General features: G+C 41.5%; 1 protein-coding gene across 1 annotated transcript in view; it reads left to right on the top strand.

The window, feature by feature from the left end:
- The window catches only part of LOC123508806 (carbonic anhydrase-related protein 10-like), a 209,147-nt gene extending 198,059 nt beyond the window's left edge, over positions 1-11,088 (top strand). The window contains exons 8-11 of the mRNA XM_045262722.1: positions 146-300; positions 5,299-5,436; positions 7,631-7,673; positions 8,808-11,088. Coding sequence (XP_045118657.1) covers positions 146-300; positions 5,299-5,436; positions 7,631-7,673; positions 8,808-8,830 — 359 coding nt within the window. The 3' untranslated portion in view covers positions 8,831-11,088. The remainder of the gene's footprint in view (positions 1-145; positions 301-5,298; positions 5,437-7,630; positions 7,674-8,807) is intronic.
- Positions 11,089-12,942: the final 1,854 nt, after the last annotated feature.

Raw genomic sequence — 12,942 nt, 5'->3', positions numbered from 1 at the left:
CACTCCATTACCTGTTCTTTCTTTTCCTTACTGAAAAAACAAATCATTCATTCAATCTACCAGTTACAAAAGTCTCTCTCTCTCTCTCTCTCTCTCTCTCTCTCTCTCTCTCTCTCTCTTAACCACCATCTCCTCCTCGTCGCAGGTTCTTCGTCACCAGAACACGAACTAAGAGTGAGCGAGCTACTACCGACTTCAGAACAATATCTTACTTACGACGGCTCCCTCACTGTCCCCGGCTGCTACGAGACGGTCACCTGGATACTCCCCAACAAGCCCCTCTACATATCCTTCGGCCAGGTGAGTCTAGCGAAGGTGATGGTATATTGTGTGCGAGTGTTTGGAAAGATTTTTTTTTTTATGTTATATTATTTGTTTTTCGTTTGTGTTTTTTGATGAGGCAGTTTGTTGTGTACGTTTGGGATTTAGTTTTTATGTTATTGAGTGTTATACCGATGTTTTTTGTGATTGTTTTTCGTTATTTCGTTCTTTTGTAATCGTTATCTTTTTTCCTATTCCTTCAAGTCCTATTCTCTCTTTTCTCTCCATTCTCCTCAACGTCATCTATTCTTTTTTATCTGATTCTTTTCCTCATTATCTTTTTCCTTTTGTAATTTTCATCCTATATTTTCTTCTCTTGCTTCTCCTTTTCTCTTATTACATTTTTTTTACTCCTACCTATATCTAAACATTTATCAGCATTCTTACTCCTCCTTCTACTACTACTGTTATTACTACAACTGCTTCGACAAAAATAACAAAAACAACAACAACAATAACAATAACAACAAAAATAACAACAACAACAACAACTACTACTACTACTACTACTACTACTGTTACTACTACTGCTACTACTACTACCTCCTTTATCAATATCGACCTCCTCCTCTTCTTCTTCCTCCTCTTCCTCTTCCTTCTCCCCCTCTTCCTCCTTCTCCCCTCTTTCTCCTTCTCCTTCTCTTCCTCCTCCTTCTCCTCCTCTTCCCCTCCTCTATGTCACCTCCATTCATCATTTACTCTTTTGCTTTAAATACAGCAAAATGTGGTGCATTAAAAAAATAACTGAAATACCCAAATGTATATAAAACTTTATGTCAAGGTGAAATTATCTGCACACCTGAAAAAAAAAGTAAATCCATTCACGCACCATTAACACGCATTCCTTCAGTGAAAAAAAAAAAAAGAAAAAAGTTTAGGGACATGTTCTCGTAACCACTGATGTCCCCATTGTTTCTTTTTTCCCTGTGGACGAGTGAAATAATAAAAAAAGAAAGAATAAAAATGGTTCTGTTCTACATTCATATCATTGAGGGAAAACTGAATAAAAAATTTGTTTAATCATCGTGTCCACCACCTACATGTCACCTGCACCCGCCTTCCTCTTGACCTGCTCGGCTTTACATTTTTTCGCGCTGCCATTCACGAGGTCAATTCATGCTAACATTATCATGATTTTCAGGTTTTAGAAAATATGCAAGACTAGTTTAATTAGTTTTTATTGACCTTACTTGAGTTTCTTGGTGTTATTAGCGATACATTGGATTACTAACCGCCTTAAAACTCCCTTGATTATTAAAAAGAAAGAATACAATAACTTTTTATCCTAGTACTGTCTCGACTTTCTTACTTTTGTCAACTATGAACTAGATTACCAAAGCCCTAAAAGTATTGGATCCTTTTTCCCTTTAACACGTCTACTCTTCCAAATATTCAAAACAAATTGAATAGAAAACGAATAGCAATGCATCAGACACACCTATCTTACCCTCAACATGCCCTGACCTTCTAGCCCTGTCAGCCTTGCACTACATCACCATATCCATCGAAAAAAAAAGGCATCCCCTACACTATTAAAAAAACGCAAAAAGCATCACACGCATCTGTTCCGCCGCTTTCCGACACGAAGAAATGAAAGCAAAAAAGAACAAATATCACCGAGTTTTATCAGTACAGAAGAGGGACTGGGACTAGGCTTTTCCCTCTTTTTTTCCCCCTCTTTTTCCGTCCTCACTCTGTCACGAGGGAGGGAAGAGCAGCCAGATCAAACAGCACAGCGTCCATATCCTGGCTGTGTTTTACGTTCGCCGGGTTTTGGCGCCGCAGAGACACGCGAGAATTTGCATATAAACAGTGAGGACTTTGTGTGATGACTACTGCTCCAGGGCGCGCTAAACGGAGCGAGAGGGAGCGGGGCTGTAATCCGGGGGTTAGTCTCCATTATCTGTGCCAGTTCTTGGTGGTGGTGGCGCAGGAAGAGGGGCGGGAGAGACACTGTTAACCTCTGCATCCTCTGTCGCCTGGTAGGAGAGGCGAATATTGGTCCACGAATCTCCAAGTATGTCTCGTGGTGGCAATGGTGTGTTTGTATTTCACTGGTGCGTTGCTGCCTCAGTGCTCATCTCCTGCTACCACCACCACCACTATCCCACCACTGCTACCAGTATCCCACCCGCTGCCACCATTTGTCGCTACCACCAACCACTTGTCTTGTTTTTCACCACGGGCTGTGCGTGAGGCTGTCTTATCTTTGCCGGCGTGAGTCTTCCTGTCCCTCCGCTAAGTCTTCTCGTTAATCTGTGAGTTCCCTGAATCCTTGACTTGCCTTGCCAATCTATTGCATTCCCCGTCGATTTGTGAGGTTTCTGTCAGTCTGAGCTTCCCGTCAATCTTTGAACTTCTCGCCAATCAGTAAGTTTCTGTCAGTTTATGAGTTTCCCTGTCAATTTATCTGTTCTCATCAATCTCAGCTCTCCTCTTCATTTACGAGTTTTTTCCATCACATTGATAAGCTCCTGGTCAGTCAATGAGGTTTTGTGTTAATCTTTGAGCATCTCTGTCAATTTACTAGTTTCCGTTTTGATTCATGAACTCTCTGTTATCTTAGTTCCTTGTGAATCTGAGAACTACCTATCAACCATAAGCTGCCATATCGATCTGCTTTAATCAACCTCCCAGTCTCGTACCTACCAACCAGTGAATGAGTTTCTAATTTCCGTCTCGCCACTCTTTGTCTTTGTCTGATCTGCAAGTCTAAAATGAGGACATGATGGGGCGACCAGCAATGCATGGACTGCTTTACAACGCGCATTAAGTCACTGGCGTGAAATGATCGTATGAAGTATAAGGTAGAGTGCAAGGCTCTTATTAAGGGCAGACTTTGTAAAGGATTCGTTAAGTAAGGTAGAATGAATAAGAGGAATTCAATGAGAGAGAAAGTAGGGGGATTAATGGATTCGTTAGGCGAGATGGATTAAGTGAAATGGATTCAACGAGAAAGAAGCGAAAAAAGGATTTAGAAAAGAACATAAAAACATGAAATAGTGAGATGCTGCAAGTATACATCAGACCCATACATGGCAGTCCATGAATGAAGGTTATAATGATAAATCAACACAGTTACATTAATTAAGAGACATTAAGTTGGGTCGAATAAATAAGATTCACTGAGAGAGAGAGAGAGAGAGAGAGAGAGAGAGAGAGAGAGAGAGAGAGAGAGAGAGAGAGAGAGAGAGAGAGAGAGAGAGAGAGAGAGAGAGAGAGAGAGAGAGAGATACGTTAGACAGATCAAGTAAAACAAATGAAGATGGAGTAGATGGGATAGATTAAGTCACATGTATCACGTAAGAGAGATTAAGCAAGATGAATTTAGTAAGACAAACGCAGAGGAAACAGTTAAGATACACTAAGACAAAACTCATAAGCAAGATCCAAAAGTACAACCCTCTTCTCGCCCTTTTTCCTCTACAACCTCCTAGTTTCTCTTCTTTCTCTTCCCTAAATCTTACTGATATAACGCAAAAGTAGGACACAGGACACAGGAGCTTTACTATCGCTCATTAGCCTCACATCACTCACACGTAACTAATCAGGTGAGCCTTCAGAGTGGCAGTAATACAGGTGACACAGGATGGTTCAACACAGCAGGTATTACAGGAGTGACAGCAGGTACAGTGTGTTATTCATTCCTATAGGGGGCTTAAAGGGACTTCACATCCACAGCTTCTCTCTCTCTCTCTCTCTCTCTCTCTCTCTCTCTCTCTCTCTCTCTCTCTCTCTCTCTCAATATTGTTTAAGTTCTCATTCTTTTTTCTGTCAGTTTTTTTTCTCTACTCGATTTTTCTAGTTTTATTTCTTTTATTCTCTCTCTCTCTCTCTCTCTCTCTCTCTCTCTCTCTCTCTCTCTCTCTCTCTCTCTCTCTCCCTCTCACCCCTTCTTCCCTACCGTCATCACACTCGCTGCTAAATAACACACTGACCACAAAGTTATGCAATGAATTCCCCGAAAGAAAAAACATAAACAAGAGAGACACGAAGATGTACGACGAGCAATATCTTACCAACACTCCCCTGCCTGACCTCACGAGACACAAGACGATTTAAAACCATATACACGTCAGTACTTCATCATCCCCTCCTACTGCACCTCCTTCGTCGCCTTCTTCAGAAAACTCGTACACGTAACTCACTGCAGGACATTAAAAAGAAGAATCTAGCTGAGCCCTCTAGTAGATAAGACGAATCCAGGAGCCTTCAAGTCCATTACTCTTGGTAGGGAAGGTGGTGGTGGTGGTGGTGACGGTGGTAAGGTCAGGGAAGGACGGAATGTTAAGTGACAGGCTGACAAGTGTGACGTCAAGGTGCGTGTGAGATTGATGAAGGGAAAGGACAGGTACACATGTATTGAGTAATTGTTGTTGATGCTTCTAATGGATTGTGTGAATGCTGCAATGTGTTTTGGAGCAACGATGAGTGAGTGAGTGAGTGAGTGAGTGAGTGAGTGAGTGAGTGAGTGAGTGAGTGAGTGAGTGAGTGAGTGAGTGAGTGAGTGTGTGAGTGAGTGAGTGAGTGTGTGAGTGAGTGGGTTGATTGTTTGTTTCCCTCTCTTCTTTCTACTATAATTTCCTCTATCACTTTCTTTTTATGCTTTAACATTTTTCATATTTTTCCTTCCATTTTCGTTTTGTCATTTAATTTTGATTTTCTCCACTTTCTAGACTCTTCTTTCTCTCATAACATCATCCCTTTCTCGCTTTAATTCACTTTCCTTCCATCTACCCTTTCAATGCCACCCATTTCCTTTCCTTTCCTGCCAAATTCCACGTCCGCTCTCACCTCATCCCATCCTCCTCCCATCTCATTTCACAAAAATCACAGCAAACAAACAGTTCCCCGTCCTTTTCCTTCCATCTTGTATGTCTCCTCTCCATTTCTCTCCACCTTCCTCTTTACACAACCTGCCTCAAACTTCCAGACACACACTAATCCATTTTCTTTCCCTTCTCTCACCTCTCACAGATGCGCAACCTCCGAATGCTCAAGCAAGGATCGTCAAACTTCCGTAGAAACGCGCCCGTCGCCAATAATTTTCGACCTCTGCAGTCTGCGCATCACCGAACCGTCCGCACCAATATTGACTTTTCCCCAGACCCTCAGGTAAGCGATGGGCAGGTGAGAGAGGCGGCCTCGAGACTGGAGCAGGTGAAGGAGGAGGAGAGAAAGAGATAGGTCACGAGATAGATGGTGAAGAAGTATGAAGAAAGAAGAAAGTAAAAGAGAGATTGAGTGATGGAAAGAGAGAGAGAGAGAGAGAGAGAGAGAGAGAGAGAGAGAGAGAGAGAGAGAGAGAGAGAGAGAGAGAGAGAGAGAGAGAGAGAGAGAGAGAGAGTTATAAATCAAGGTGTACTTACATAATAGGAAGCGAAGCACCTTGAATTAGCTCTCGATATCCGTAGACTTACCTGGAATAAATAACAAATATTCTTTAGCAGCCGTGACACAGATAAGGATACGTATCAATACCACAAAAACACACACAAACCAAACTGAATGTCAATAGTTCACAACACAGACGTATAGTTGTGTTGCAAGGCTTGACTCTACTTGGGGGCTTATCTAATCGGCATGTAGTACCATTAGTCATTTGATTTGAACCATTAGTGTAATTATTCCGCGATTTACATATCAAACACTGACTGCTATTGTAATAAACCGTTTATTAATATTGCTATCATTACCATCACACACACGCACACACACACAAACACACACACATACACACACAATGAACACAATACGAGGGAAATCCTACATCACATAAAGACTTATAATTAGTGCTCTCCATCAGACAAGGAAGCGAATCATTACCTCGTCTAATTTTCCTAATATTTTCCTTATCGACGTCGTGAGAAGCGGCGGAAGACCCAAAGATGATTCATATAATATCCCTGATGTTGATTACTCCCGTGTTTGGCCTCGTCTAAAACAATGCGTGTCTGTTTGCCGATGTTTTTTTTTTATTTTCCCCTCTTAAAGAACACAGCCGGGACTGAAGCTCCACAATTAATGGATGAAAATAAGGCAACGTTAAAGGCGACAGTCAACGAGCACCCTTATTTGAACGAGATCTCTTTTTGTATAGACGAGTTTCCACATGTATAAACGTGACTGGATAGTTGATAGAAAGACTGAGGAATGGAAGAGTAGAGAAAGAAGGATAGATCAGCGAAGGAGGGAAGAGGAAAGAGAGATGAGGAGGAAGGAAGAGGAGGAGGAAGAGGAGGAGAAAGAGAAGGAGAAGGAGAAGAAGGAGGAAAACGAGGAGGAGGAGGAGGAGGAGGGAGAGGAGCAGGAAGAGGAGGAGAATAAATTAAGGATAAGTTAAGGAGAGTCAGAAAAATAAAAATAAAAATAATCGAATAAAAAATTTGATAAAAATTGGATGCAAGAGAGAGAGAGAGAGAGAGAGAGAGAGAGAGAGAGAGAGAGAGAGAGAGAGAGAGAGAGAGAGAGAGAGAGAGAGAATGAACAAGGGACAAGAAGGTAGAGAGGAGAGAGGAGAGATTGAGAGAGGCGGGGCTGAATACAGGTGAAACTCATTAATTGTGCAGGTAATGAGGAGGGAGAGGTGGGAGAGAGGTGAGGTGTGCATACCTGTCCCTCTACCTCTCCCTCTCCTTCCCTTTCCTCTCTCTCTCCACTCATTCACTCACCACGTATTTTTATTCCCCGCCTTACTAAATTCATTCATTTGACATCTAAAGGCCTTCGCTGAACCTGATAATAGGCGAATATTAATACTGCTTTTCACTTTTCCGTGGTGAGTGGGCAGGCAGACGAGCAGGGATACAAGTAGGACAGATAGAAAAGCAGGTAGACACACACACACACACACACACACACACACACACACACACACACACACACACACACACACACACACACACACACACACACATAAACACATAGACACAAACAAATAAACTCATATATAACAGTGAGACCTCAAAATATTCTGCCGGTTTCGTTTCCACTCTCCATTTCCTCGTGCAGTATTCAGGGTAGCGACGCCCACTGGTTCTCCTTCGCAGTACGACCACGCTTGCTAATAAATAATATATGCCACGCTTTTCAATGTAACTGCAATGTGCGTGAGTGGAGCTATATTTATCAACGATCCAGTCCTTTTCTTGTATTCCACGTCCATGTTCCTTTGCTTTAGTCCCTTATAGCAACACCAGATTCCTTTAGTTCACTCACAGTTAAAAGCATAGTGGTAATTCGAATCTCTGTAACAAAAATTCTGGTTTTCGCAAGTTTGTAAAATGTTTGTTTTTTCTCTATTTTTCAGGGCAAGAAATGTTCAGTGTCGGAGCCAAAGTTTCAATATAGAGGTGAGTAACGGAGCAGGTGAGTCTGGGGGAAGGTGAGTTTAGAGGTAGGTGAATTTAGAGGCAGGTGAATTTAGAGGCAGGTGAGTTTAGATGGAGGTGAATCTGGGAACAGGTGAATCTAGGGGCAGGTGAATCTAGGGACAGGTGAATCTAGGGACAGGTGAATCAGGTGAATGTAGGGACAGGTGAATCTAGGGACAGGTGAATCTAGGGACAGGTGAATGTAGGGACAGGTGAATCTAGGGACAGGTGAATCTAAGGACAGGATAATCTAGGGGCAGGTGAATCTAGGGACAGGTGAGTCTAGAAGTACAGGTGAGTCTAGAAGTACAGATGAGTCTCAGAGCACAGGTGAGTGTAAGAGAAAACGTAAAATTAAAGCAGAAAATCCATCAAGAATATTAATTTAAGCTGGAGTGACAAGCGACTCAACGACAATTATTGCAGAAAATGTTATCACCGTAACAATTCGCAATGACAGTTTGCGACACACGACAATAATAATTAAACAAAGTGCAATGACGGCACCACTTAGCATGACACTTAATAATAATGACAAATGACTCGTCCAGCAGGCTCTAATTAATCACAGGTGAGAAATGTCTGGAGGTCCTGCAGGTGGGGCTAAATTTATGCCTTCCTAGGTCAACTTGAAGGTGAGTGGGGTGAGAGTGGAGGGGGAGAGTGAGGGGGAGAGAGAGAGGAGGGGGAGACTGGAGGGAAAGCACTGCAGTAGGCTCCGGTGGAAGTCATCTGCACTTAGCAAAGAATTATTTTCGTAGCACAAGTGAAATCTGCAGCATTAAAAACTCTTATACATGGGAATTCCGCCATTACCGTCTCACTAACGAGGATTTACGTTACGGTAATGACGAGGACACCTAACTTTTTAAATGCAGCTAGAAAAAAATATATAAAGCTAAAACAAAAAAATGCATGAAAAAAAAAAAAATCAGGGAACTTTTAACAGTGAATAAATTAAACCCCTTCATTAAGAGTATGAATGACGGTAAGATGAGTATGTGACTTGAGTTTCAGACCTCACCTGTGCTTACCTATATTCACCTGTGTTTACCTGTGTTCACCTGTAGCTTACGTGACCTTAGTGTATAATCTTTTCCTTCTACACCACAGCAAATGACTGGCTCCACTCCTGACCCTAAACTGCGGACAGTCACGGTCACAGCGGCCACCACAGCCAGCCACAGCCTCCTGACCCTCGTGTACATACATCCTGAGCGCCGCGTGTGCGTGTGTGTGCGTGAGCCTGACTCCCTCGGGCACTGTAGACTCTGTGTTTCTCCTGAACTAATACCGTGTTGACTGTACTGGTTTGTTCACCGACTCGTTCGTTCCGATAGTTTTTTTTTTTTTTTTAATCCGAAAACCTGAGGGTAAAGCAACTGCGAGGAGGGACGTGGAATGTTGCGGGAAGGAAAAAGAAAGAAAAAGAGATAAAAAAAAAGCTAACTCTTTCCAATGTTTACGAGAATGGAAAACAACTCCCGCCCTCATTCCCTTTCTGGAAGCATGAGTCAGGCCCTTTCATTCCTAAAATCCTTAATCCTCACACGAAACAAGAAAAATACCGAACACTGAGTAACCTGAGTGGCGGGTTGTCCAGGTGACCGCTGCCAGGTGCAAGGCCATTCCACCTCTCCTCACACTTGCCCTGCACATGTGGCACCCTTGTTTATGAGAGCCAGGTGTGAGGCGAGGCAAAGGTGCTTATCAGCCTCCCTCGCTGCGTGTATAGACCTCGTCTTGATCTGCCGTGACCCAGTCTGACCTTACGTAGTCCGACTCTGGTGACCTCAACGTACTCCTGACTGCGTAACTCAATATAGTTTTGGAAAAATCTAATTGGCGTGAGGGAAACCCAATGCTGAAAGAAAAAACTCACCGAAAAGTTTTTGAATTTACTTTCATCTATGGTTTATCTAGACTCACTGAATTAGCGTAAAAAGACTCAATTCTGACTAACTCGAAAACGTCATGCTTCTGTTAGCTACGGTGTAGACTCCATGAATAAGCGAAACAGACAAAACCTATTTTTATTCGCTGAAAAAAAGCTCTGATATAACTGTTAACCATTTTTGACACTGAATCCTCACAATAACACCCATTTCTGACTTACTGTGAAAAGTCCATTACATCCAACTATGATCAAGACTTTGGTTCTGTAAAATTAGACCAAAACTGACACATTGAAACCCTCTTCCATATTTAACCAGCACACACTCACGGACGAAAGTTTGTTTACGTGCCGCATTCTTTTTCCACTAAATTAAACGTTTAGTCTTCACCGTAAGTCTTCGGATGTGTTACTGTCACTTTACAAATCCAAGAAATGAAACGTTCCAATGATACCAAAGAACGTGACACTGAAGGAACACATTAAACAGTGGGAAGTGAGAGCATCAGATCACATGGTAACTGGTAACAACACTCACTCACGGAACTAGCAAAATCAATGGCAAACAGTCAGTCGCCAACTTAAACACACAATCAACATGAATAAAGACTAACGCAAAGATACTCCAGCAGAACACAGGCTATAATGTAATGTTACTTTCTCCTCTCTCCCCGTCAATGAAGTGTCAAGCAGCGATACACACTTGATGAGCACCCGAGACACACAGCGAGCTTCCTCATCTCGTCCAGTCGCCTCACGCAACTTCCTCACTGACGATAGACGGCGGGAAAGTTTTAATGCCACAAGATTTAATACAGAAAGAAGTGGCGGAGAGAGACTGACAAGGAGCCGTCACTCAGCGAAACGTGGTGTGACGGCCGCAAATGTTAACGTTCTCTTCTCTATCTTTATCTCTCTCTCTCTCTCTCTCTCTCTCTCTCTCTCTCTCTCTCTCTCTCTCTCTCGTTTCTTTTTCTTTCTCTTTTTATTCTTCAGCGATTTCCCAGGAAGACCTAAGTCGCTGGGGACTGTGAAAGAAAGAAATAGAGAGAAAGAAATTAGACGTATTTACTTGTCTAATTATCACAGCGTTCATTACCGGAGAGAGAGAGAGAGAGAGAGAGAGAGAGAGAGAGAGAGAGAGAGAGAGAGAGAGAGAGAGAATTTCTGTTGATCTCCCATGTCCACCTTATTACTATTTAGAGTGTTAATTAAGGGACAGGTGAGAGGTGTGTCATTTACCTGTGAGTTGGCTGTCAGCGCGCCCGTCAGCCGTTCCTGAGGGCGAGGCAGAACATGAAGGAGTAATAATGAACATCTGGACAAATATTAATGGGCACTTTGCGAATGTTCTGATTGTTGATGATGGATAAAAGAAACTACTACTGCCCCCACCACCACTACTGCTACTATTGCTGCTGCTATGAGTACTGCTACTACTACTACTACTACTACTATCATTACTACTACTACTATTACTACTTCTACTGCTACTACCACCGCTACTACTTCTGCCTTTCTACTTCTACTACTATTACTACTACTACTACGACTACTATTGCTTCAACTACTAGTATTACTCCTATTACTACTACTACTACTACTACTACTACTACTACTACTACTACTACTACCATTTCTACTGCTTTTCTATTTATACTACTACTTCTGCTATGACTATTACTACTACCACTACCATTACCTTTACCACCACTACTACTACTATCACTACAACAACTACTACTACTACTACTACTAATCAAGGTGTGTAGAGGTGTGCACTGCCTAATACCACCAAGGAGGGGAAGTGTTTGTGTGCTGTGGAATAATCAGAGCTAGAGCTTTGATTCTACAGACGCAGGGAAGGTAATGGGTCTAAATGAATCCCCTTTGAGGCACGGTTTGTAGAGGGAGCACTCAAGGCAGACCCTAAAAAGACCTCTCTCTGGAGCACTACCGCTGCGCCACTTCACCTAAAATTATGTCCTCAAATGCTAAAGACACGAAGGCGGAAAGCATTATATGAAAAAGGTGAAAAAAAAGAAATGTGTTTTATGTTTATCTGTTGATTGAATTCATTCCTATTTTCGGAAGAGAAGGAAGGAAGGAGTAACCTGTACCCTGCTTCACTCTTCGCCCAAAATATGGATCTCGAAAGCTGGGGATACGAGGACAGAGCATAATGAAAAGCATAATAGATAATAAATATGATAGAAAGCATAATAAAAACCTGAGGATACTAAGACAGAAAGCCTAATTAAAAAGGTGTAATAAAAAGCAAAATTGCTAATAAAGAATAATAGAAAAAAATAATACGTGGTTCATTCTTCGCACAAAATGTAACCTGGAAAGCTGAGGATACGAAGACAGCATAATGAAAAGCATAATAGATAATTAATGATTTTTTTCTCCTTATGCAAGAGGGAAGCTTACCAAGGACAACATATTATTAAAAAAAAGGCCAACTTATACTGCAAGTTCCCTAAAAGATAACAAGGAAGTTAGCCAGAAAAGAAAGCACAATAAAAAAGCTGAGGATACTAAGACAGAAAGCCGAATTAAAAGTTACAATATAAAGCATAACAAATAAGTAATAATGAAAACATAATGAAAAGGTGAAAATACGAAGACAAAAGAATAATGAAAAAAATATCACAAAAAAAATTAAACTAAACTAAACTGAATAACAATCATTGGACACGACAAAGCAAAACCAACAAACGAAAACCCAAAACATGAACAAAAAGAAAGAAAATGTAAAAGAAAATTGTACAAGCCGAGACTACAAGCCGAACATTTTACACGATACTACACGACACTTAAAAAACTTTACCCAAAAAGAAAAAACGTCACGGGGAGGTTACTGTTAAATGTCAACGTGCACCTCCTTTATTAACGTGTGCAGGTCTTGCGTCTTGATAAATGACAGCTAACACTTACCAGCCATCCCCACCAACCACCCACCAGCCCTCCCACCCTCCCCTGTCACCTCCCACACCAGTGCCTCACCTGTCTTTCATTGCGCACACACTTACTTGGGCGAGTGTGTGTATCTGAACGAGAACCACTTTGCATTTTCTGAAGTAGGAGTTCCTTGATTTATTTCTAATTTTCGTTTATATTTGTGTGTTTTTATTATTATTATTATTATATATTTTTTTTTTTTTTTTTTTTTTTGCTGTTCTTAACCCTTGTCTGTTCTCACTTCCCCTTCAGTACAGAGACGTATTTTTACCTTCATTTTTTTTTTTTTAGTATAGTTCCTTTCATTATTTTTTGTTGCTCTATATCCTTGTTTCGTCTCATTTCCCTTTTAAATTCTTCAGTACAGAGACGCATTTTTACCTTGATTTT

This window comes from Portunus trituberculatus, chromosome 25 (assembly GCF_017591435.1).
Source record: "Portunus trituberculatus isolate SZX2019 chromosome 25, ASM1759143v1, whole genome shotgun sequence".
NCBI classification, from domain to species: domain Eukaryota; kingdom Metazoa; phylum Arthropoda; class Malacostraca; order Decapoda; family Portunidae; genus Portunus; species Portunus trituberculatus.
Note: the sequence above shows the minus strand (reverse complement) of the source record. Positions and strands in the feature narration are given on the sequence as shown.